Here is a 27,655-nt window from a genome sequence, read left to right on the forward strand (position 1 = left end):
CCACCTAAACATCTCCTCCTATTACTGATGTTATGAAAAATTTGCTTATTTGGACTATAACTGATATTAAGAGTCGAATACGATGGAGAAAGTGTTTCTTTTTTAAGGTCATTTTTCAGATTTATCAAGGTCATCGATGGTGATTTGCATATAAGTGCGTATTTCTTTACGGCATCATGTAGCTGACGTTAAAACATATGTATAATGACTTGATATGTATAATGACTTGACCTTGAAATTATTGTCTGTCGATATCCCAAATTAGAAATGAATGCAATAACATGCAATGCTACACGATGCAATAAAAAAAGAATCTGAAAATTGACCTTGAAAAAGACTACTTTTTGCACCATATTCGATTCTTGATCAAATTCCATTTGAAACATTTCTTGTAACATCACTATTAAAAGAGATATTTAAGTGGCAATGTTTAGATGAACCACCCTGTACATAGGTAAAGAACAATCACTAATCTTCAACCAAACTGTAATTTAAATTGATGATCAGGGTAAATGAATACACACATACACACACACAGTTGATCAATCTAGCTCCGAGAATTCATGTATATTTCCGTCTCATTTTACATAAAGTTCCTTAACAGCTGTTCCATAAGAAAATGAACTTCAAGGGTATCGTTTATTCAATATTATGAACCTCCATGTATTAACTTACTTCGCGCAGGAAAACCCAGATATTATCACAGTTTCTCTTTCGCGTTGAAGTAACTTACAATTAGATACAACACTGTGTTTCCTTTTCTCCTGTAGACATATTACAACCCTAATAAAACGTCTGTAGTCGCAAGTGTAACCAGAACATTCGCAATACACTGAATAGAATTCTACAAAATTTCTTTCAATTCAATGATCATCTTCGATTCTATTATACTTCTGATATAGTCGATCGTGAAAGCGCATTTCGTCAGATTGTTGACAGTATCGATGTTACGAGTTATGTACGTCTTTCATTCTTGCCAGGCGACTACAGCGAGGAGCTCGAAAGTTGACGTTTGACATCGAAAAGAATACAGACGCTGTGGAAGAATTCGTTGCAGCCAAATTGCACGGAGGGAAAGTACTAACCAGACCGCACATGTTACGAATAACATAAGCTGACCACACAGAGTCAACGTTCTTCAACTTCTGAGCTCCGTGATGCACCCACACGCAGAACATTAGTATGAATATATTTCATCCGATTATGCGTCCAATTTGATTTGTGCGAATATATCAAACAGTTAATGCTTCACTCGACTGTTGACAGCAACGTTGCTTCATTTAAAATGTCCGCACATATGTAATTAATATAATCACGTGACCAAGATTTGATATTTGACCTTTCATTGTGCGTCTACGCCTACAAATATTGGTGCCAACAGGAAACGATATCCAATGTTGACGCGGTTAACATTGGATAGCTACCCGCACATTTATCCTGTTATACTCTTAAGCTTAAGTATCAGAAACTCGGTTTCAGATACTGTCATTGAATTCTTTTGTCGGCAGGAATATTACTCGATTGCAAGCTCGAGGCTTGGATTCTTCGTTCTCGAAACATCAAGTTCCGTTCGACAGAAATACCAGTCTAGTGTGTTCGAATATTCGTCGCTTAAAATTTTAGATATTACCATGGTAAATGGTCTAATATGGTCGATAACAATTCTGAACAGCGAGCTAACTTTAAACAGTTCAAATATTTATTGCGAACTACTAGCGAGGAAAATGTCTGAACTCGAAACTACCAAACGCATGACACAAGTAATTTCTATAATCCGAAAATCTGAATTATCTTTCAAACTTCGCTGGTCTCCGAAGTACCTCGATTAGCCAATTACTTTGCCCAAGTATTTACTCACATACTTGGCTTTAAAATTTTCTTCAAGGATTTAAGCATATCCGGAAAATAATTACTTTTAATGATAACTGACTTTTAAATCAGTAAAACGATCTCTTGAAAGCGTATGGAATTTTATAAAACTTAAGAAACATCAAATTTTCATTATAAACAGTTTTTGTAGCTATTATAGTTTTAACAGTCGATTGAAAAGTAAGAAAATAAATATTGGCCGAAGAGGTATACAAAGAATTTGCTCATTTACTTTTATCGAGACCCTTTTCAAAATTAAAAGTTTAAAAGAATTCAAATTTTCAGAATAACGAAATCTACCTATCTAATTATTACAGTTTTACAGTGTGTTAGATCGCAGGGTTGAAGGATTTCTCTTATAACTGGAGAAAATCGAAGTTCATTGCGCTCGTACAATGACTTTCAATGATTCTGAACTTTGAGACGACCTATGATAAAATCATTGAAAGATATTGTATATTATGCAGGAAGCTATATTAGGATTCTCTTAAATAGAAGGTAAATAAACGTATTTCTATTGCATTTGCCACACTTAGAATTACTGTGTAAGCACTACATATAAATACAAAGAAAACACAATAGTGCGACTAGCATTAAAAGCGCGCGTGATACTAATTACAAATATGTAGGTATATTATTGTTCACTTCTCTAAAAGACAGTCCCTATGAAAACAAAAATATTAACTCAATTTCTTACACAATAGAACTTTCATTAATCTTTCCAATTGTAAACATAAAGCCTGATATTATCAAATTCATGATATCAAATTAGAAGTTTGTATTTTGTTAATACATAAATATTTCGCTCTTTAAAAGTGAGTTACAAATATTATTGTTTCCATGGTGTCTCCCTTTCATAGAAATGATCAGCAAATAGACGGTTAAAATTTGAAAGCCTGAAAGCCCCTTTTGAACGTAATCACAAAGTCTGTACCATTAACTAAGAAGCCTCTCAATAAAGATCCATGCATACATAAAATATGACGAGAGTAGCATCGATCGGGAATGCAATTCATAAATCAATAGGTCACTATAAAATAGTGTGTCAAAGTTATGTTGATAAAGTATATACATATAAGTACCGCATTTAATTTTAAGCCCACATAAAAATTTTGCCCCCCTGTTCCAGTCGATGATAAACTCGCACCTTTTACGTATGTAAAATTAGACCTTAACTCGTGTTGTTATTACGCTCGTCGACAACTGATTTGTTCAACTTTTTACACCCCCAACTACACATGATGTTACCATTCCATAACACTAGTAGTACCCAGAATTAAAAACGGTCGGTTTCTAATATCTTCTATTGAGATTTTGCATAAATTTTATCATGATCTGTGCATATTTAAACTCACTTAATAATTTTTCCTAATAGATCTTTTTTTTATTTCAATAACTGTAAGATAACAAATAAATGTACTGTTACGACTTACAAGGTACTCCTAGTGTTAGAATAATGATTTTCTTTTAGCCATGGATGGATGCATTTGCTTCTCATACTCGATTGAATGACAATGGAAATCATTCATTTTGATTAGTTATTTATATACTTTCTTTCTTATACTTTCTGACACTATCTTATACAATATATCTCCCTTCTAAAAAAAATAGAACAAATATTATATAATGAATAGGAATTAATTATCAAATATTTAAACAAGCCAAATGATTTTGCAACAAACATAGAAACTATTAAGAGAACTCATTTTCTTAATAACACGAATTGCAAAGAGACTTTGTATGTAAATAATGTTTAGGCCTTAAATAGGAATCTGTAACCAGGAAAAAAGAATGAGTGGAAACCACACTATACTTTAGTACTCGGAAGTATTTAATTAAGTGTTTAGAGCAGTGAAACGATATTTTTATTGATGAGGCAGAATGTACGTACTTATAGATTGAATTTCTCTAATTGTATATCTAATAAAAAATGGTTACAATTATTCGAGACGCTTCTCGGTTTTTGTTATTGCATTTCCTTTGTTTTCAGAAACACGCATGTAACAAAATGACTAAATACTTTCGAGCACTCCTACCTTTTCTATTGTTCTTAATAAAGTACAACTATTTTGTCTTACAACTATAATATGATAAATGCATTAAATATGTCTATGTCTACGTTTACCTATCTGTCTATACTTAGTATGTAATATGTACGTACGATAGTCGCTTTTTATATACTTCATAGAATTTGAAAGATGTGCATCTGTGCAACAAGTGATTCTTTTCGTCAATTATATTGATCTGAGGTCCTTCTACCTTTAGAAATCTATTTATTGTTTTTCTTTTTAAATATATGTCAACGTTATATTCATAAATTAATAACAAAATAAATAATATTCTGAAAAGAAAGAAAAAGTCTTTTCTCTATTATATGATCATATTTTCCATGAATATAAATAAATAAGTAAGCATACAGAAATTAAATAAATACATGGCCAGTAGCCACACTTAAATTCCAAAATCTTAAGACTTTTAAGTTACCAACTATAGATTTCGTATATGAGCAATATTTTTCTACTTGTTTGGATTTATGCTCGAATCCGATATATTTAAATGTCACTTAAATAGAAAATTTCCATATACTACCCTGTGCTTTAGAATGTAGAAAGACATTGAAATGCGAGGAAGTTGTGTTGAACTATATTAAAACAGAGTAATGATACCTTCGAAATTCATTCAAATGTTTAAAAGTTTTCAAAATGTACGTCTCAATTATCAAGAGGCAGTGCAAATTCAGTACTGATTTGACTGCATAAGTAGGAGAGAACCTTCCTCTAAAAGATACAAGATTATTAAAAACAGAAGCAAATGTATATTTAAGAAAATTTCATTAGCATTTGTCCCCTAAGATTAAAACTACTTGTATTTCCGTTGTAAAGAAACATTTTAATCATACCAATTATTAATCTATTAAGCCTAAAGTATACTGTTTATTTATCTTCTTAAAAGAGGTTCTCGTCACCTTTGCAATACATTTGTTGAACACATTGGCACTTTAGTTACCGCTAATTAATTGTACGTTTTTCAATACACTTAGTAAATATATTGTCGCCCAAAAGTTCAATCGCGTTTTTCTTAACATTGAATGCAAAGAGTTACGAACATCTCTTCCAAATTTCAGAGTTTTACAAAATTTGGTGCACCAATTCGTATGTGGTATTAAGAAAAAACATGAAAATACTTAATAATATTATAACAAAATAAAATATAAATGTATAACAGCTTATTAAAATATGAAATTATAACAGAACAGAAAAATCAGCATGTCAAATTTGTGGGCCTCTTAGATATAAATGAAATAAATTCAGATACAAATATTGTTCATCAACATTCGTATAAGCTGTTATTCAAAAGGAGAAACTTTGATGGACACCATCGGTCATAATAACTGTCCACCACACCACAATGCCTACAGAGTAGACTGTAAATCTTTGTACATTGAAGAATATCTATTGAAACTATTGATAAAGAAGACACAATTTAATATGAACCGCACATTCTTGAATAAAAATATGTAATCTACTTACAATATTGAGGTACTTGGAAAAAGTGGATAAATATCATGACTGTATATGTACCTCAATTCTCTCCTTCCGAGAAACAAATCACAGAAATTGTAGTAATATTCAAATTTATCTTCCTTCATTTTGAAACTGAGTATGAATTTAAAAAAAAAAAAACATTTTACTAGCAGCCACATAAAATATAAAACATAAAATATCATGTTCAAGATTTATGTTCTGGATACTGCGATCAAACTCTCGGGTGGTAGCGTATACAGTAGTACGCCAAAAGTTTCTCACAATTTTGTTTTGGTCGTGAGTAAATTTCAAGGCCCAGAACCATTTTTATTATGATATGACCGTTTTTGCGACTTCCATTCTCATCAGAAGCATACAGTTCGATCGGGTTTTATAGTATCATGTCCCATAAAAAAGTTGTTAGAATCATAGATATTGTAGAAAATTAATTAAACATGGCACATAAAGTAGAAAAACTTTATAATGTTTTGATTTGCAATTTCAAAATTGATCGATACGGGACGAAGCAGACTCAAATATATGTCAAAGATTTGGGAAGATTGTTTCTAGTTATCATAAAAAGTAGTTCTGGTTTATGAAACACTCAAATAGTCATAGGCTGATTTAACGTTAAGAATAGTTTGACTGATTTGTAGAGTAATTAAAGTTTTCAAAAAGGCGCTTGTGATATTAATACATGTCGAGAATTGAGTGGAATGGAAACTATGTCATCAGTGATTAACATCGTGTAATTTCGTAATACTTTCGTCACATTTTACCAAAAAATGCAAGAGCTCTTCATATAGTAGCATATATGATTACATATTTTAATTTCAAATTTCCACTGCTAAATTGATGAGTTTTCTGGTAAAATAAGACGATATACAATGTTATTGGGAAACTGTTAAAGTAGACTTACGTTACGTATACTGATACGTATTTCACAACATTGTATTTGATTTTCGTTACTCTATATTTTCACTATTTCTAAATTGGAACGAATCTCATTTTTCAAGGCTTGAAAAGGAGAGATTTTTAAAGCACTACTTTGTTTACATATCGTTCTCCCAAAAAATCAAAAGATTTGAAATGCATTTGGTGCATGGGTATAGTGCATATATCTGTTTAAAACGACGATATACTCTGAGAAACGTGTAATATTTAGGACAATACTGTAACGAGCGTTCCATTATGTTTAGACAAGTACTGACAAATGTACTATCTGCCCCCAATTTCAGGTATCATACTCTAGACTTAAATCATCTCGTTGACTACTTCGAGGCTTCATTTAAAGCTTTCAATAGTTCTCATCCCTATTATACTTCGGAGCCTGTCCGGTAAGATTTGATATATTCAAGAGCCTCATTATAGTAACACTTAAGCTATAAACTATTTGAAAATATTATAAGTTTTCACTTTATGTAATTTTCCGTCTATGTAAAAGAGATTTTTATGAAATCTACGTGTGCGGCACAGAATAAAAATGGCACCAGTCTTAGGATCGCTAAACCGATTTCTCTCTTAGATTATTGTTCAATTTAAATAATATAAAGTAATAATAGACGCACTCTTAAGTGTATAAAGTGTATATGAATAAATCTGTAAAAACGTGTTCGAAATTTAACTAGCGTGATAAGTAGACGAAAACGCTAGATAAGTTAGCTTCAAAATGTTAATACATATATAAATGCAGAATGTAAAAGGTGATCTTTATGTAGGGAAAAAGAATAGTTACTTTCATCAGTCAAATAGAAAATTGTTTGAGCGATGTACAAATTATTTGGAAGCGTAAGTGTTTCGAATTCGTTTCGTTTTTTTACCACTAAGAGAGTTTTTTTTTGTATTAGCTACAAACACCTTAATTAAAATGCACTTTGTGCATGATACTTTCTGACTATCATATTACCTTTTTATTACGATCCCGCTTTCTTGTCAATCGTAAAATAAATGACCGATTCGTGTCGCATTGAGTGCAACATGATGCATAATTAAATAAAAATGTTCGTTAAGTAATAAATGTGCAGTTCGTGCACTAATTTAAGCTACGGTCATTTTTTAACTAATCAAAATCGTTGGTCCACCTTATAAGTGCAAATGGCGAACATGTTATACTGGATTTTACACATTAGTTGGTGGATCCATGGCGCAAATGATAGACTTCATCACGCTGGCAGCGGCCAAAGATGCATACGGCTGCCATTCTTTTATGCGTGAGCCGTCTTTGTAATCAGAAATACCGCGAATCACGGCAAAACTCTCACGACAATTACCCAAAATACTTTCGACCACAGCATCCATTTCCGCGTCGAAAGCTAGTGCCCCAAAACGGGCTGAGAATTTCTGCCTAAGTTGGTCATCACGAGCAATATGTCTGCCGGATGCCACGGGTGCTAAATGAATTCGAGGACAACCATCAGTTCTAGAAAAGAGAACAAAGGAAACTCTTGGATAAGAATTTCTAAACACTTTTTTATATATCTTCACCTTTAAAAACGCTTGACGTCTTTGTAATAACAGTTATGCAGTTACCGTTTACATTTACACAGAGTATTTTAAGATTAAACAAATGCGTTAAGATCAAGAAACTGCGTATCTATTACCATTAAAACACAAAGCATTTTTCGAAAGTCAAATATTTAAGAGAGAAAAGAAAGATGTCCTAATAAAACAAATGCTATAGTTCGTATAAAAGATACAAATAATAACCTTTTATTCGTCGCATCTGAAGGAGCAGTAGGATGAGCCACTTCAATAACATCTCTTTCGCCAATAGCCATGTACAATTTATCTGATTCTGGTGGAGGCGCTTTAAAATCGTGTTCCGTTTGATTGCTCAAAATATCTAAGCCATCGTTCAGGTACATTTGCCATGGAGGATTTGTTTCGTTTTCAGACTACAAAATCATATAACATCTAAGTAATCAATTCATATAGAGTAAAGTCCTCCCAATTGTCCTTTAACTCATAAATAAAAATGGACAATTTGGTCATATTTCATCTTTCCAAATTGTCCATTTTTATTTACAAACTGAAGGACAATTGGGGAGAATTTACTGCAACTCAATAAAATTCTGTAAAACAACAATAATGTACCTGTTCTTTAAGATTTGCAGCTATTTCTTGAAGACATAAATTTGGTGGACAATATTCCTTAGTTTCGAAATGGTAATTACCACTTTCGTGCATTTTTGCACTTTCACAGTATACATAAATGTATTTATTGTTGAGAGGAGTAGGATGCGAAATAACAACATCCCCAAGTCTGACGTGTTTATTATAGTCAGTGTAATGAGGTACACCTCCTCCAATTCCAATTAAAAACACAAAATCCACTTTTTGGAATGTTCCTAAATAAGAAATTGAATAGTTAGTGAGTTACAAAATTAATAAATGAACTTTTCCGAAGCGCAAACTAATCACCATAATTTCCTCAATTTTGGGTTTTTAGAAATACAATCTTAGAAACCTCAATTATATAGGATGATAAGAAAAAAGAATTCGATTTCTAAGATAAATAAATACTCGCTAAATGGTGGAGAAAACGTACCACGAAGCAAAAATAAAATATCCATATTTTTTAAAGTTATAAACAATCTTTTGTGTTGCTTGAAGTGATTTTTTCGTCATGAGAGCCACTGGACCGTGTGAAAACAATGGATTACCTTATCATTTCTTCTTAAAAAAAAATTTAATAAGATAATCCTGTATTATGATATGAACGTGTAAAGCTGAAAACAGACAATCCATTGTTCCTATATGGTATGATAACTTTCAAAACGTCAAAGCCAATTGTTTCAACTAAAATAAAAACTTGTTTACAACTTTGCAATCATTCATTTTTTGATACATATTCACTGACAACCATACTTTTTTACATCATTTCGCAAGTACTATCACTCTATAAATCACAAACCTTTCTCATTTACGAAAGTTTTAAAATATATTTGTAATCAGTTATTATGAATAATTGTATTTGAAAATAGAGTAACTATTTGGAGTAACATTTACCCAGTAATCTAGTAGTTGTATTTCCTGCTGCAGTCATTGCTTCTCTGGTATGGCCTACAGTAGGCAATTTTGTGCATACAATTCTGTGTGCACCAATATTGCCTAATGTATAAACATTTGATTCTCCTATAACAAAAAGTAATCACAGTTTGTATTGTCACGATTTTATATTGCCAAAAAATTGAAAATTTGTGTATGATACATGTGCACTGTGCTACTATCTGCAGACTGATATCAAACCTGTGTTATATGTGAATAAATCATTTAAAAATTAATCATTCCATACAGATGCAATTATATTCAGTATCTATTACTGAATATGTGGTTCAATGAGTCATTTGAACACTCATTAGTATCTTAAATATACTTTTTAAGAAGTGACAAATAACTAGCATAACTTGGTTGCATTTGTAAATCATAAAATTTCTGAACTACTTTATACAAAATATTATGTTATTAGTTGTGTATCTCATAATCAGAAAGAATTATCATGAAAGATTAATATCAGTCGTATTTAAGGGGACAAAACAAAATGACATAACAGCCAATATCCACCCCCCAACAAACAACACAAAGAAAGAAACAGAAGAAATGTAAGAAGAAAACCAAACTTATATGTAAATGAACTTAAACTATGCCCTTTCAAAATGTATAAGTAGCAGAATCAATTTATTTGATGAATATCCCTGAAAATGTAAACATTTCAATATGAAGTGTAATGATCTTTTAAAACTTGAATAGACATGAACAATTCTGAATCATCTCGAATGTTTGAATAGAGTTGAATATTTTTTTGCTTCGAATGTTTTCTGTTTGGTTCTCCGTGCCTTTTCTTTCCTCACAATCATTGAAACTATGAAAGACCAGAAAACATGTGTCATTCTAAATATGCAAACTTAGAATTTTCCGGACAAAAACAAATCGAATCATTCATCAGTCATCAATCCATTACAAATTTAAATTCTAAACATTTTCAAAAACTTGTTTTCTTAATGATGAGCCAAAGTCATCATAAATTGTTTTTATCAAATCCAAGTCCAAAATATATTTTCTAGAAGAAAAATTTATTTCTCTTGAAAAATTTGTTGCTGTACATGTGCACAGGAAGTCGACTTTGAAGATTCCGAATTTCACAGTTGTTCAACTATATATATCCAAGTGTTCGAGATGATACAAACATTTAATCCATTTCAAGCCGTAAGCAGCTTGAGTATGTTCGACATCCGTTCGAACGTTTTGGACCTAGTATACGTTGCAATATGCTTAAACAACTTGAAGACCCATCATTGAAAACGTGAAATGACACTGTGAACCTGATATATGACACGTACAATATGATAACAATTAATAAATATTCTTCTTGTTATGATGAAAACAATATTTTAATAAAAATGCTTCTGAATGACATATTTTATGTAGTAAAATGGTTCTTCAATTCAAGCAATTGGCAAGCTATAACATTTATGTGACATTGAAACGGAAAAAGAACTATTTTACAAACTACTTTACCAAAACGGCATGTTACACGCAGTGCTCCATTTGTTGCGTCTGTTGAGTTTGTCGTACCTGAAGTTTCATGCATTGTGAAATACACAAATTTTTCGAACACGGTATCTACTTTAGCTTATTGATTCGCGTATAATACTTAAAATTAATACTTCTAACTAGAATTATTTTATGACTTCCCAATAACACAAGGATTAACTAATATTTACTTAAGCGTCCTTTGTATATTTATACATACACATAAGTTCTCTGCTCCATTGATACAATAGAATTACACATAATCGATAGAAATAATATGAAATGGAAATAATTGATATCTTACCAACAGTAGTGTAACGGACGTAAGTTTCTTTATTTTCAATCATCGAATCAACTGCCAGTTTTTCACAATACTGTGCTGTAATGATGGCTATAGTAGGTTGTTTTGCACTTGCCATTGTTGGCATTTGCTTTACCACCTAAAAATGCAGAATAAAATATTCTTATACTGTTAACTATTGCTTTAGACTGTGATGCATCTAAGTGAAATTTACTTGAATTTGTGTATCTTGATGTACTACTCTTGTAAAAGCTCCATGATCCATTGCTTTCACAACACCTTTCTCTTGCAATTCTTTTAATTTTGCTTCAACAGCTGGAGGATCCCAACCATGTTCTCTGTAAAAAAAAGTTATAACATTTAAATATTTGTTTTTTTAATCAAATATCAAATACTCAAGTCTTACTTAAGTCTTACTTCGCTAAGTCAGTTATTGTAACTGGGTTTGGATAAGCAGATTCGATCAACTCTAACACTTTTTCCAATGTAAGTTCAATAACTTGACCCAAGACTGTTTCATCCGTAGATACTGTTCAACAAAGAAGTAGAACATTAAAATGTGACATAATAATATGATGTGAATTTGTAAACTTGTAAAGCATATAATTGCTTGAAGTTGAGTAAATTATACATAATTAGCTTTGCAATCAAACAAAATGTTGAAAATTAAATAGCTACAATTTGTGTATGCTAAATGTTTGTCTACCACATTACAAACAATTAAAAGAACTGTATTTGTGGTTTAAAACTAGGTCTCAACTTGCACTACTAATTCCTTTAATAGGATTGCCTACACAGAAGTGAAATCTATGCATCTTAAATGGCAGTAAACGATTATGAGTACAAGGTGAGTACTTTTTATGGGTGTATTTCTTCTCTATATGGTAGCATAGTAATGAGAGACCACTAAATAATTTATACCGTGTCTAACGTGAATAAATACATACTAAATTTTAAACACATAGTAAATTAAAGATGAATATTCATGGTAATTTAAGTTAAAAATATTGGATATTTTGAAATAATAGATAGTAATAAATATTTGTTAATAGTCATGCAGTTCTGTAGAAATGCTTTCTAGTTAAAAAATATGATTAAACAAAACTTTTCTGTTAATTTGAAGATCATTCACAGGAAATAAAATAGAGTCAAGATGTTTTGAATTTCTGTTACACACTTTTTCAGTGAAACGTTTTAGAATGCTTTATAAGAATATACTAATGCAATTTGAAAAGTAAAAAACAAATTGTGTTAAGCCATTGTTGTTATGGTTATCATTGCTTTGTGTGAAGCAGCATAATGTATATCTACCGGTCAATACACAAATGAAACACATTTATTTTCCTTTTTCTTTCTTCCTATACTTCACATAAAAATGAAATGTTAATAAACAAATTTTATTCATGATAAGATATATTCATTCTAGATACTTGAGCAGATGAATCTTTTCATTAAACTTTGACCGGCAAATATGAAATAATTACTCTTTTTACGTGATAGACAGTATGTAAAAAGTTTCATATAAATAATACAGAATTGTAATAAAATATACAACTTTTTTCATTCTCTCCAACCTGATTTCCAAATATTCTTACATGGAGGGAGTGTGAACAGTATATGACCAGTATTAGCTGTGAATAACAAAGATTTAAAATAAAATTTTTATTCCACACAACCAATTAGAAGATAATACAAAATATGCAAGCCATTGTGAATAAATAAAATGAGTTATACAAATGTGAATGTGGACTTCCTTTGGTATCAGTTACAGTGTACACTGAAGCAGTATTACTGCAGCATCTTTCAATGAAGAACCATTTAGTTCAATGAGCCTAATCAAATAAATCTTGCTGCTACTGCCTACTTGACAGTTATTTCATTAAAATGAGAATTATATTTTAACGTACAATAAATCAGTAATTGAAATGAAATCAACCAACTGCATAAATGATTCTGTATTCAAATTTATTTTTAATAAATTTTCAAATATTAACTAATATGACTTATTAACATAAGAAATATTTATTTAATATTCTACTTACATGGCCTAGCTGGAAGATTGACTGGTTCCTCTAACTGCTTCAATTCTACTTCTATCTTTTTGATACTAGGATATTTGTGTAACATTAGTTTCATTATTTTTGTAATAAATCCAACATAATCTGCAACAAAAGTATATACTACTTTATGAAACCATTATTCTATTGTATTAATAATCATTATAAGCTAAGAAGCTTAATTAAGATATTTAATACATTACACAGATATTATGAATAATACATCATGCATATAGTTAAAAATAATTTGTGATTTATAGAAAGAGACAATTATAGAAGATTTTCTTTTAAATAACTCTTACCTCGTGGAAATTCTTGAGGACTAACTAACTCTCTAAAGAATTCTTGTGCTACACTTGGATGTTCAGCCTCGGAAAGCACATCTATAAACCAAAACTGCAAAGTTCTGGATTCTTGAGTATGCTTTCCAGTTTGACCACTCACTAAGAATACTCTAAATTGCAAGCAAAGATGTGCTGGATGTACTTCACCATTTGTAACTATAACAAATTTTCCAACATGATATTTCATACATATTAGCAATATTCTAATATCATACACATTGTAAACAAATCTATGTACCAGCTGCAGCTTGTTTGTTAATAACTATTCCCTTGTGATTGCCTCCAGCAACATGAACATTATTTTCATTTCCATTCTCTGCTGGTGGTTCTAAAGCTTGTCTTTCTATTATAATTGTTGTAGAGTTTGCTGTCTTGCATTTTGGAGTCATAACAATGTGTTCTGTTAAATAAAGATGTATGAAAAGTATAAGCCAATGTTCATGACTTATGTAATTACACATAGTTAAAAAAATAGTATAGACTAAATAATGTGAGAATTAAAGAATTATGTGTCTATTTTCACGTATAGTTTATCACATATCCTGTAACTTATCAGAGGTTCTACAAATAAATGAATGTACGTACATGTATGCAAACTAGTATCAAAAATGTTTCTGATATCTTGCAATGAATGTATTATTTAGACAGTTGTAATATGCAAGTCATAGAACTTTATTTAAAAAAAAAACTCATTTCAGAATAGTTATGATGATTCACCTGTTCTACAATCACCCATTTTTGTAGTTCTTCTTCTATCTTGTACCTAAACAAAATAACTTGTAACACTAAACAAAAACACTGGAGTAGCAGTAAAACACGATCTTGTGCTGTGTTAACGATGAATAAACACGGACTGGTGCACGGCTTGTTAACCGACTTCTTTATTGTCCCACCACAGTCTGTGACTTGCGCCTGTCAAAATGAGAGCGCTGGCTAACCTCTTTCTTCTATTGAATCAACATTTTCTCATGTACTCGAAACACAACAATGCTTGAAACGTAACGAGCATAATAAAATAGATAAACATTCATTCACGTGAAGCATAAATAAGAGCATCCGATCGACTTAAGCGCTACTTATCCAAAGAACAATTATCGATCGTAATGATGACACATGGCACCGCCCTACGCCATATTTATATTTGACTATGACGTATGTGTGCTCCAGTTACGTCACCTCTGTTTTCGTGAGTCGAATTCGTCACAGAAGTTCTATGACAGAGTGACTGAATTCATAATTGTTCGATTATGACGTAAATATTTACCAATAAATACACGCTGAGTGATTTTTAAAAATTGGGATAATTTACGTAATTTATAAGTACAAAAAATATCTATTTCATTATCGAAATATTAACAAAAATCTACAAATTATGTTAATAATTGGAGATATTAGATTGGTCCTATGCACCTATCAGTCTAATATTTGGTATAGTTATGTATGTTCTTAATTTATTACATGAATCTCTACAATCCGTAGCAAATAATAAACAAATTAATAAATCACGTGACTTGTTGATATAATATAGAGTATGCAAAATTGTTTACATTTACTGATATTTTTATATTTTGACCATGTTTATACATTATAAATAACGTAAATGAAAAAAAACTTGTTAATCTAGGCTGGAGTTATCATCTTTGACAAGTAACAAAAAAAACTATAAGAAATAAAATGATATTTCATAAGTGACCCGATTAATTTGAATTATCTTTGCAGTGGAGAGAATAACTTAATTTGGAAATATTATGTTTATGTAATTTATATTGTAAAAATTCACTTTAGCTCATCTATTGCATATTCCTAATTTTTGTTATGTCTACAATTTTCGAAATATGTACTTCGAAAATTCTATCAAAATTATGGTTTTAAAGAATTGAAAAAATGTATGCGTATAAGTTTCTTATCCTAATAAAAACAAATGCCTCTTTAAATTTTTAGTTATGCTAATCAACGATATGTAAATTATATTAAAATGAATTAATTTAAAATTCCGAACGCAATCTCTTAATATTTATGATTTAGGGAAACAACTGTAATTATATTTTCAATGAAGAAAATTAATTTGTACCGCAATTTTATTGGTTGTTTTTAATTCTTCAATGCGGATAGTTGTCAATAAAATGAGAATGCTTATGTCAATTATATATTTATAAAGTTCTGCGTAATTTTTATGAAGATTAGCATGTCGAGATTATACATATTCTTTGGTCAGTGTTTTTCACTTTACTCTTTTAAAGCCTAACACTTTTAGACACTAGTGAGTTGAACACACAAAGTACATAGTCAGTCATTTTTGAAACTCTATCTCCACAGATAATATTCGCGATAAGATTCTAAGCTTTTCACTCAACTGGGCACTATATTCTATGTATAGGGAAGTGCATCTACCGCCGCGGAAACTAGTATTTTATTAAACAATTAATACGAATCGAAAAGATTTCATCCGTGAAAAACGCGAGGAAAAATTGAGGGGATTTACCAACTCCGGAAGATCATTTTTTTCTTTTTACTTTAATCAAGAGTAGTATACATTCATAGTAATTATATAGACAAGGATAAATAGAATCTATGATTAGTAACGCAGCGGAGAATAAACATGGCCGATTGAAATGTCTCGGTTCATGCAGCTCAACATAGTCAACCGCCATCGAAAAACCTAAAACATTTATAAAGAAAAATGTACATCATCACCATTTTTTACATAAAGACCAAAAACTTTTGGCAAAAATGAAAGTGAAAATTAGTGGTCAGAAAATCAAAACTTTTGGCTAACATCCTGTTCTACTCATTACAAGAGCCAATCTTCGAAAAAGAACTTTGGATCGCGAATGACCCGTTTTATAGCTATCAGCTTCGCTTTCCTTTATTTCTCACCGAGAATCTATATATATACATATATGCGTTATTTTTAAATTCAATGTGCAGCTTCCTACTGTTTCATCATTATTATGCTACATCTTTCGTCTGCTATATGTTTATCTCATTTCAAATGTATTTCACTATTTTATTGAAACGTTTTATAAATAAACAGGTATAAAACTTATTTTAAGTAGAACATCGTTTCTCGAGAGAACAGGCCACTTGTGAGCCATGATTTTATTTCTAGCAATGATTCTCGTAATGAATTTGAATTCCTGACGTGTTTTCGAAGTCAAGATCAATTTATCAGCAAGTTCTTTAGACAATGTTCACTAAATCGAAAGTTGAGCACGTGCATACCCGATTGATTTTCAAATATACTTTACTCGAAAACGTAGCCTCTCATGCAGTTTCGTTGTTCTCAATTGTAGTCCTATTTTGTTCCGTAGAACTTCTCCATTTGTACCATGAATTTCCTACGAGGCAATACGTGTACGTCTTTCGCAATAAAAAATATAGTCACCGAAACGAACCTCGAACTAGGTACAATGTGTCACAGGAATAATCTCTGTAGAATCCTATATATTTTGTACAAGTTTCTCAAAAACAAACCTTATACTACAAATGTTTCATATGTGAGGTTATCAAGGATAGATAACTGGCATGGAATAGGATTCAATCAAGTTTAGGACACGTTTAACGTTGATGCTGACATTTAATTATATATGAAAGAAACATAAAAGGCCACAAACGTAAATAACAGGGTCGTCTCTCACCTAGGCGACTAACCTCGACATGAGCTCGATGAAGAGTGTCTCGTCGTCCACTCGGTCAAAAGCATATCGATCGATAAAACAAAGAAGGCTAGTGAGCCCCGAACGCGTTTTTTTTTTTAACCTAACATCCTGATAACACTGTTCGATAAAATCAAACTTTTTTCCCGATTTCCTATAGCCATTATGAAATTCTTGTAGAGCTTCACTTTCCGAAGAAGAATTCGAAAACCGAATTGCTCCATCACCCTCAGTTTTCGAAAAAAAGCGAGCTTTCGTAAAAACCCAAAAATTTTCGACAAAAATGCGGTATTGCATGAAAAGTAAAAACGTTAGAAAGTTCTAATCGATCTTAAAAGGCAGAGGAGAGTTTCCCAAATATAGTGGCATACAATATATTAATTATTTTTGGTTCTAAATAACTATAAATTAATGTCAATATTTAAAAAAGTGTCGACATGCGTAGTTTCTTCGCAATATTTTTGTATTTTTACGAAAAGTTCTTTGTCCAGCACAAAGACTCTACCCAAGATCGGATTCTGTAAACATTTCTGAAGAAGAAACGGCCCGATAGAAGTGTTGAAACGATTTACATTTCGAGCAGGCCGAGAAAATATTCATCGGTAACGCGTGCACGACGTTTTGTCGCCATGTGCTTCGCTGCTCGCTTCTCTCGGTTCAGCAGGACCGAAGCTATGCGTAATCAACACCGATGGAGGGATCCAATGGGGCACTTTGTAAAAATAATATTTAAATATTTTATTACTAGTTTCATACCTCTATCGTTCAACAATAGCTCGTTTCTTTTCGAAAACTGAGGGTGATGGAGCAATTCGGTTTTCGGATTCTTGTTCGGGGAATGAAGCTTTACAAGAATTTCACAATGGCTATAGGAAATCAAAAATCGTGTCGGACAATGTAATCGATATTAGCGATGTCAGAACGCTTATTTCCTCGTGACAAAACCGTTATATTTCACAATGATACCATTCTTACACATACGTGTGGTTGAATTTTATGAGGTAATAAGTAAACTTATTTAAACTATATATTCTTCATTCTTGAATTGCAATAACATTTTCGAACACTTCATACATACTTTGATAAAAAAAAGTATACTTTTAAATAATTTGGAATCCCTAAAAAATGAGTTTAACGAAATTTTGATCGCGATTCATGCCATTTATAAGTACTTGAACTAAAAGAACGTTGTAAGTAATGAAGTTGTAAGCAATACGTGCAGAATGTTATCCTTCATTATCAAATAATGTTCAACGTAACTCAGATGTCAGTTTCATTGACGTAACAGGATATGCACTGTCATTAGCTGTGAAACCTCGAGTCGCCTAGTCTACGAAAGGTTTATCGATTCTAAACTATTGTTCTTTTTTAATTAATTCGAAAAGAATAAACGTTATTATCGAAAATCCACTCGATAAATTGTAATTCTTTGAACGCTGGTTGGTATACTAGAATCAGCATGCATATAAGTTATCGAGGCCAGAAATTGCATTGTTTAAATTTTCATTATACGCTCAGATGAAGAATAATAAATCTACTGTTTTTATATAATTTTGTATATAAATTAAAAGATTTTTATTAAGTTTATATTGCAATTGTTTTGTTGATTAACTTTAAAGATTAATCGTCATTCTATCGTAAAAATAGTAATAATATCAAAGTCTACGTATATATTCTTGGAAGTCAATCTATGCCTGCCTACCAGTGCTTGCTTGTAACATTATGTGCTTCTTAGTAGCGATAAGTGACAATTTCTACATTCTATACATACAGAGTGCCTACAAATTTCTACCGTTTAAAATACTTGCTAAATTGTAGATAATACGAACAAGTTTTAGATTTTCTATTGACTTTTAATATGAATTGCAATAATATAAATAAAACTTATTTGGTTTAAAATGTTCATAGATATTTCAAAGACTTTAAATGTACTTGAAATCGAAGATTGAAAAATTACAGACACTGTGTATGAAAATCGTGACAGTGAACTAATCAGGAAGCTACTGGTTGATAAAAAAAAAGTTGCTATGAAACTTCATGCAATAAAAACATAATATAGTGTGTTCAATGGCGGGTAAAGGAAAATTTATCTTTTGATCTAACTACTGATAAAAAAATTGAGAAAACATCATTTTCTAATTCTTTCATCACGCTAACCAATTGAAATTTTTGAAAACAATTTTTTAGTCATTTTCTAGTAAACTAATCCCACTAATAGTTTCACAAAAATTCAGACCGTTTAGTCTAATTATAAAAAGGTTATTCCGTTTTAAAAGGTGTACGAATGCTTTCTACATCCACTGTATAAATAAAAAATATGACTCACGACTTATGAGTAAAATTCAAAATACAGTCAAGATATGTATACATTTTGTTTCTATTCTGATAAAATATACAGGCACATGTTCACATTTTTCGATTGTTGAACTCAATATTATTTGTCATTCATATTTTTACTACGAAGTTCGCTTAATCTGACAATGAGATAAAGTTTCTCCCCGATAAGTTAGAGTAAAGTTACATACTGCGCTATATATATATTCTATCGGCATGATTCACATCAGATACCGTGATCCATTCAGTCATGCAGTCTCGCCAACCACGCATGCAGAACTGTTCGTGAAAGCACAAGGAATGCTCTGTGCTGAAAGTTTTATTCCTGTGGGCTGTTCTTCTTTCGTTCTGTTCAAAATAAATTCGCGTGCTTAGTTCTGTTATAAAGCAAAAGGTACATTTGCAAAAGTAAAGTTCACTTGTTTTATATTTTTAATATTCGTAGATCGGTAAACATGTACTAGTTAATTTTGTTTCAAGAAATCCCTACAATCAAAACGTGGTATTCAGAGTGGTAATAGGAGCAGTGATCATTCTTCCTGGTGTATGTGTACTACATATTCCGAGAATTCCCCAGATTGCCTTTGGTTTTTCCCTTTCTCCGTGTTGTATGCAACGTAATAATATAATCCGTAAACATTCAGTGCCTAACCTCAGTGTAATGTAGGTTTCTGAACGACGTTACAATAGCAAAATCTTTATTAATACTGTTAGTGAACCCATATTTAGAAGAAGAGCAGCAACATTAACAAAAGAAGTGCTGAATCTTTTTGTTTTATTTTTCTACGATATCAATAACGAATCTAAGGTAACCATAGAAATCCTAAATTTATTTTCTTACTTCGATAGACAGCAATTTTGTCTGTAATTTTTGTAATTTTAAAGAATTTATATATTAGAAACATGATCACCGGTTTTCTTTTCGGACCATTTCGGACCATTTCGGACATTCATAAGTAGTCGGCAGATTTATACACCTATTGCAAATACAAGTATGAAAAGTTTAATAAAATATAAAGTTTGATCAAATTTTATATTCTTTGCGATGTGAAAGCATTGAAGTCATTGAGAGGTTGGGGTAATTTTAAATGAAAAAAACGCTGAAGTAGAGTAAATCTACCAATACATATTTATTCTATAGAGTGGTGATCTCACAAGCTGAGGTTCGTTTCTCCACCGCCGACGGCGTGGAGATAGAAAATCATCAAACCTTATATCATAACACTGTCACAGATCCGAAGTTTATACAAAAGCATGCATAACCAATAACAATGCATAAGATCATAAGACTGATTTATTATAAAACAAGATTCATTATTATTATTTGTTTAGAACACAGCAGATTTAGTTTCATAGATATGTCGTGTACACGAGTCAAATTTCGTGGAGAAGTCGAAGATGTATTTAAGTTAGACCAAAAAGACGTTTAGGTTTTTTAAGAAGGAAAATAAGAATCGTGTTCACATGCTAACAATTTATTTTATCGATCGATATGTACTTTAGAAGTTAATTTTGATCTATTTAGGCCCATAAATAATTTTATTTGTAGCACACATAATACACTTTTAATACATTTTTATACTCTATTATTCTCTTATCTCATCAGCAACTGTTGCGGTACAAAAATGAAATGATAAAGTGAATGTTATGATAACTAGTATAGATAAAGTTAATTCAAAGGACATACTTGATCTTTGTAATTGCAGATACAATTGCCGACTAAAGCGTGGGCATATAGATCGCTGAATTCAATAAATGACTGAAATCATCATGACGAGTAATGTGACTAGTGAAGGTAAAAATTTATAGTTATCAGTCGATCTACTATCTGTACTAATCTTTTTTTTTATATTATGTTGTAATATAATAAGAATTTTTCTACTTTAATCTGTACACTTCTTTGTTTCCGCTGTGTTACCCTCCACTTGATGGTGTCGACGTAACAGACTGCACCAGCGTGGACGACTTGATAGGAAAAGTGAAATCACTAGCATTATTAACTGAGACTCCAAATGCTAATGCAAGATATGACCAATGTATGACCTGTGTGAAAGCAGATAAACCATTATCAAATATTCAAATGGCTGTGTATCACATATTGCATGAAATAATTGACCAGAAAGTGAGCAAAATCATCCTGATCGACGCGCCGAGCGGAACAGGCAAAAGTCACCTTCTATCTTCCTTAGCAAAGTGTTACGATGAAACAACACAGTATGCTGTATTCAGAAGAGATCAAGCGAGCGAGCTTTCATTAAAACAGATCTCAGCGTACACGTACGTTTCCTACAACATGCGTAATTTTAAACTAAATTATCATGAGGCGCTAATGATGTTCAACGTTAGGGGTCTAGCTAACATTGACATTCTTTATAAGCTCATTACGTACGCATCGAAGTATGTGTACATTTCTGATATGGTAAAAGCTATTATCTTAGACGCGTACACTATAGTTTCACCATTCATGTTATTGTTGTTGTATATAGTATCGTTAAAGCATAAAATAACTTTAATTTTCGCCGGTAACAAACTGCAGCTAAGTTCCATTAGTACTTGTTCAGAATTCCATAACAGTAATAATTTCGATTTGATTGAGGTATTTAATGATGTGACGATAAACGAGCTAACTGCTAATTTGCGTTCCGATGACAAGAATTTCTTAGAAAAAGTGTCATGTTTTCGTGACATGATCGCTAGCTACAAAGCTAAAAAAACTGTTCCGTTTCACTTTAATTTACGTTACTTTCTCTACTGTCTTTTTCGAAACAAATTCGATCCAAGAATTCAAGAAAATTTTGCTGCTCTTTACATGGCTCCATTTCACCATACTATCACACAACGTTTGTATCGTTTTATGAAGAATCCGGGCCTAAATCAATTTCGGGTGGAGTCGTTTCCAATGGTGCCTTTCAACTTCGACGAGAAAATTCAAGAAAGATACAAATTTTTTCCAGGATTGCTTTTGGTAAAAGGTTTTAAATATTTTTATGTCACTAGTGCAGGCGTTCACCATATCGTTGTATTAGAAGAAATGATTTTTGTTGCTGCTACCTTGGCAAAGTTAGTTATTCGTTACGCAGATGGCAATAGGCATACAATTGAACGTGAAGAACTGAATTATTACCAAATTTTACCAGCTTATCGTACTTGGTTGGAACATATGCAGTTCCCAGAAAATAAGCCTATCTATCAATTTCCGTTGAAGCCATATACACTGACGTATCATGCTGTTTTAGGCCGTACAATCAGTGATATTGTCGAATTTAGTACAAATTGTTCTGACGCTAGTTCCATTTATGTCGGTCTTTGCAGTTTGCCATCAGAGTCACATATTCACAAATTTCATGCTGCAGAAGATTTCTTAAGTTTTTTAGCGACCGATTTTATGGCGACTGTAGATAAGGAAGAATATTATTATCGTTGTCCACCATACGATGTAGGTTTCAATATCTATGAATATCTTGGCAATCCAGACGGCGAGGAGTTCATAAAGTCCTTTTTAATGGGAATTGGTTGGATTACTGTGAGTGATATCAACACGTTTGAGGATAAGAAATCGACATGTTTCTTGCGTATTAAACGTAGCGAATATGAGAAGCGAAAAAAACAGTTGAAGGAGTCGAAACCTACAACGTTAATGGAAATGACTAAATTCGTTAAAGATAAACCATCTGTGATACTCGATACTATGAAAAATGTGCACAATGATACGGTTGATATTAAAAATATAAAATCCAAAAAATGGAGACAGTCACCGACATACAAATCCTTAGTAAATGCATATAATGAGTGGTTTTCGCAGGAGAAAGCAAAAGATAAAGCAAAATAAGCTATATTTTGTATCTCTTTATATCGTTATTTAATAACATAAATTTATTATATATGTAAGTATCTTGAGTACCTTATACTAAGAAGTTAGTAGTTAATCTTGCCTACCATAAATGGTATTTTTGTGTTAAAATATAAAGATATATATTTTTATTAATTTTACAGCAATATATAAGAAGTTATAAAAAAAGATAGTTGAAATAAACAATATTTTTGAAGATTTTTAATTTATTACGAATTATACTTTGAAAATTCCATTAATAGGTCCTTAAGTAAAACTAATTTTGATACGTCATTATTTTATGTACTTTATTGAAATAAGCTATTATATTCATTTAGATGTTTTTATTTTGTTTATTGCATTATTTTGCTGGCACCAAAGCGTTTTGTAACTTTTATGGTTTAATAATTGTATTTTCATATAAGTGGTTAATTACACTGATATGTAAAGTTTCTAAATAAATTATTTTATTATGTGTATTGTTATTTCCTATGACTGATTTTGCTATTTATGGTTCTATAATGCTAATTAAGTGAAATAAATTGATTCATATACTACATGAAAGCTTTTTGAAAAAGATTGAATTTAACAAAATTGTAAAACAATTTACAAAAATATATGTATAATTGCAGGTGTTACACAAATGTTTTATTTCCACGAAACGATTTTATAAATTCAGATCCAATGATATATTTTTTAATGATATTGGAAACATTAAAACATGTTCAAATAATGTTCAACAAGCAGGACACCAATCAATCGATTTTCTTGGGTATGTACACGCTACTTGAGTCTATTATATATTTACGCAATTTTCGAAAATATAGTTGATGCCCAGTACTAGGTGCTAGAGATTGAAAAGGTTCCACAACTAATTGTTCAATACGTTTACTACCACTACTTGTTTGCTGCCTATTTTCTTCGTTAAAAATGTTTCATAAAACGTAGCGTACTTTATTTGTGGAATATTAAAATAATGTGGCAAACGAAAGTTACGGATATCCTCATTGTTCTGTTACCTCCTATGACATTTCATACCAACGTGCACAAAATTAAATTGATTTGACCAATTTCATGTAAACCGCAAGATCGTGAACGGCATATGTGTGTGACGCTAATAGCGAATCTGTTAATGACTGTTATGTAAAGGTGGCAACTGAAACAGTTATGGACAACCGAAATGATGTTATAATTGTTATGGGTGGCAAATGGTTTTGACCAAAATCGATCCCGGTTATGGTTAACGGACTGCGTGTTACTAATATCGGTTCTGCAGATATTAAACCCCTTTAAATACCGCCAAACGATCTAAAAACTTGCGCATCACGCATCATAAATAAAGACATTTCTTTAGAATTAACCATCTCCTTTGGTCACCACCAATATACATCAAGCAATCAAAACAGAAACATGTTTTACATTCAAATCATCAGAGGCTATCCAATTTTCAAACATTCGATATTCAGTCATGTATGGATGTTTCCTCCAAACAGTACCCGTGCACTAAATTTCCGATATTCAACAAATGATCAATATTTAAACTATTCTAAATTACGTAAAAAAGAGTTGTTCAACAATAAACTTGGACATTATAGTGCATACTATAAGCACTTTCTTGAATTGATATTGACATTATATGTAGTTACATACCTCAAAATAATTTATTTACAAAATTATTTATTGCTCCTTGTGTCTTCCAGATTGTTACTAACTTATTAATTTTAGTGTAACAAAAACGCTATAAATGTAAATAGGACAAGCATATACGATATGTTCAGTTTATCACAGTTTCAAGGACATTGCAAGGTGAAATAAATTAAATTGTGATATGTCGGGCACACCTTATGTGCTTACGGTATCTATATTTTCAATAATACCTTTATTAAATAATTTAGTTGGTAATTTAATTAGTAATTTAGTAACAATCTGGCAGGGATATGTAGAGATAAACAATTTTATGAAACTTTTGGAAACAAAAGAAGTAATGTTTTTTCGATATTTTCTCTTCGATAAGCCAATTGGCCTATTAGCGCAATCCCATTATAAACAAATTAAAGAAAGAAATTGTTCGCTGTTTTTATCACCGTTCTGATCGATGCGTTTATAGGTTTCGTCGCTGCTTTAACATAAAACTGCCTTAAGGGACAAAACTTTCGATTATGAGTTACGTTATAACAGATGTATTTTTCGTACCAATTTTCGCGCAAACCATGATCGCTGACAATTGTGCAAAGAACAATCGAGCTGTGTACACTCATGCCTGCTACAAACAAGTAGCGTTCAGAGTGCTATGCGACAACTAGCAGTTACATACTGCTGTCTCCCTTTGTAGTATCAATAAATATCGATGTTGGCAAGCAATAAACGCTCTGATTTTCACAACAAATAAAATATTTAACAATTATTAAATACAAAAATGGTTATATTGGACATGGCCAAGTTCTCGACCCAATATTTGAAGTGTAAAAATGTAATTTAGATCAACAGTTCAAAGCATAAAGTGCCTCGTCTAACGTATTTATCGATTTATCAGGAGGTTGAAGAAATCATAGTAAATCTAATGAATCATAATAAATCTAATTATAATCTTAGTAAATCTAAGTAAATTTAAATAAATTCACACATGACATCCAAACAGTTATAGACAGTCTCTGTCGTGTCCTCCGTTTTATAATTATATATTTTGATTACAGTGCTGTGTAAATTCCCTATACATACATATATACGGGGTATCTAGAAAGATTGGGACAAAACTCGTACTATGAATTACTGAGGTAAAGTAGATAAAAAATGTGTCCATATAAACTTGTGACTGAAAATGCTTTATTGAAAAGATATGAACGTTTAAAATTTATATAAGCGTTAGTTTATAAAAATACGATAGAGACAGAAGATCAAGTTTCATTTCCAATACAGATGGAATATTTGAAAGAGTTCGACAATCACTAATTTGATAAATGAAAGCCTGCAGTGAAGTCTTGCAGTGTGAGAAATGTTCAAACATTTCTTATAACTGTTACAATAAATAATTTTTTAATTGTTTTGTCATTTCAAATAATAGCAAAATTGAAAAAAGGCATTTTGTTCATTGTTTAGTAGACCAGCCCCTTTACCATCTAAAAAAATTTAAGTAATATTGTGTAGTTTTAAAAAAGTTATACCGTTTTAAAAGAGGTACGTATACTTACGATCTTACTATATTAAGGAGTTATATACCTTTTAGTAGTCGAAAAACAAGGCTTCTTTGGTCATTTTTTTCAATACTTAGAAAGTAATCAAAATGAGGTTGGGAAGGTTTGTTATACATAGCTTTGTGTGCGTGGATACTGAACGGAAAGGCTAGAGATGCACGTTAGCACATTGGTCAAAGAAACATATCTTGTCATTATCTACATTAGTTTTGCGAGAGAAGGAAACACAATTTTTACGATTGTAATTGGCAATAATCATGTGTACTTCTCTCGCAAAACTAGTGTAGATAATGAAAAAATTTTGTTTTTTGCCTTACGTGCTGATGCGTGTCTTCAACCTTTGGCCTAAAAAAGGTGTCCTCTTTTTACCGACCATAGAGCCTCTATTTGTTATCTCTTTTGGAAAATAAAAACTGATTTAAGTACCCAAATATATATTTATAATAAAATCTCCAAGTCCCATGAGATTATCATAAGTGAAACCTAGGATTTTGATTTGGTTAACAAATATTCTCGTGATATAATACAAAAGCGTAAGATATTGTATATTCTATCCGGAGATAGTATGCGACATCTACTGTCACAAAACGAATGTTTACTACACTTACATATAAACAATTACGAAATATATCGAGTACCTTATTCTTTTCTCCAACATTGTATGTCTGGTATCCGGACTCGTTGACCGGATCACGGTTGCCGTCCTTAGCTAGGGGCAGCTTCCCTGTCGAAGTCTCGTTATCGGTTGAAATCAGCTAGTTATTGTGGTTCACAAGCTGAGTAGAAGGAAGGTAAAGAACCAGCCACAAGTGGTTCACCGAAAATGAATCTGCACTGTTCCGTACAGTAGGAAAGGTTGATCGTAGCTTCGCGACAATCGGAGAGAGAAAGATAGAGTGGGAGAGAGATAGACTGAAGAAGAAGAGAGAGAAAAAGAGGCAGAGGGAGAGAGTGGGGAGGGCACGCGTGCTTGTCGGGTGGTGCGAGTTTGACAGGGCGGTAAGCGAGGGTGGCGGGT

The 27,655-nt window shown here is 31.6% G+C and overlaps 2 protein-coding genes and 1 long non-coding RNA gene across 9 annotated transcripts; 1 reads left to right on the forward strand and 2 right to left on the reverse strand.

The window, feature by feature from the left end:
* Positions 1–538: 538 nt before the first annotated feature.
* LOC117219397 (uncharacterized) lies at positions 539–14,767 on the reverse strand. Of its 5 annotated transcripts, XM_076519363.1 has the most exons (14): positions 14,345–14,767; positions 13,866–14,027; positions 13,586–13,783; positions 13,269–13,388; positions 12,822–12,857; positions 11,644–11,755; positions 11,441–11,564; positions 11,230–11,365; positions 10,911–10,967; positions 9,402–9,527; positions 8,487–8,740; positions 8,100–8,287; positions 7,506–7,812; positions 539–7,474 (listed from the first exon to the last, which is right to left on the reverse strand). In XM_076519363.1, the coding sequence occupies exons 1-13, from the start codon at positions 14,361–14,363 to the stop codon at positions 7,512–7,514; spliced, it is 1,833 nt and encodes a 610-aa protein (XP_076375478.1). In that variant the 5' UTR covers positions 14,364–14,767; the 3' UTR covers positions 539–7,474; positions 7,506–7,511. The 5 variants fall into 5 exon arrangements, with proteins under 5 accessions (XP_076375478.1, XP_033324429.2, XP_033324430.2 ...); XM_033468538.2 differs by having other exon boundaries at positions 539–7,812; XM_033468539.2 differs by lacking the exon at positions 12,822–12,857 and having other exon boundaries at positions 539–7,812.
* A 1,355-nt stretch (positions 14,768–16,122) lies between these two features.
* On the reverse strand, positions 16,123–27,613 carry LOC143258889 (uncharacterized). The gene is made up of 3 exons (XR_013032830.1): positions 27,276–27,613; positions 19,809–19,965; positions 16,123–16,286 (listed from the first exon to the last, which is right to left on the reverse strand). It is a non-coding gene; the product is annotated as an uncharacterized LOC143258889 (long non-coding RNA).
* On the forward strand, positions 19,865–23,672 carry NaPi-T (Na[+]-dependent inorganic phosphate cotransporter). 3 transcript variants are annotated; one of them, XM_076519362.1, is made up of 3 exons: positions 19,865–20,011; positions 21,324–21,412; positions 21,564–23,672. In XM_076519362.1, exons 2-3 carry the CDS (start codon positions 21,373–21,375, stop codon positions 23,444–23,446), a joined length of 1,923 nt encoding a protein of 640 aa, XP_076375477.1. In that variant the 5' UTR covers positions 19,865–20,011; positions 21,324–21,372; the 3' UTR covers positions 23,447–23,672. The 3 variants fall into 3 exon arrangements, with proteins under 3 accessions (XP_076375477.1, XP_076375475.1, XP_076375476.1); XM_076519360.1 differs by lacking the exon at positions 19,865–20,011 and adding an exon at positions 20,138–20,425; XM_076519361.1 differs by lacking the exon at positions 19,865–20,011 and adding an exon at positions 20,497–21,255.
* Positions 27,614–27,655: the final 42 nt, after the last annotated feature.

This window comes from Megalopta genalis, chromosome 2 (assembly GCF_051020955.1).
Source record: "Megalopta genalis isolate 19385.01 chromosome 2, iyMegGena1_principal, whole genome shotgun sequence".
Lineage (NCBI taxonomy): Eukaryota > Metazoa > Arthropoda > Insecta > Hymenoptera > Halictidae > Megalopta > Megalopta genalis.

Coding starts and splice junctions, on each gene's coding strand:
- LOC117219397 (XM_076519363.1), bottom strand. Junction 12,858..13,268: donor CAATCTTCCAGCTAGGCCAT/GTAAGTAGAATA, acceptor TGTTATTCACAG/CTAATACTGGTCATATACTG. Junction 8,288..8,486: donor CTGCAAATCTTAAAGAACAG/GTACATTATTGT, acceptor ATGATTTTGTAG/TCTGAAAACGAAACAAATCC.
- NaPi-T (XM_076519362.1), top strand. CDS start 21,373: ATGACTGAAATCATCATGACGAGTAATGTGACTAGTGAAG. Junction 21,413..21,563: donor GAGTAATGTGACTAGTGAAG/GTAAAAATTTAT, acceptor TCGACGTAACAG/ACTGCACCAGCGTGGACGAC.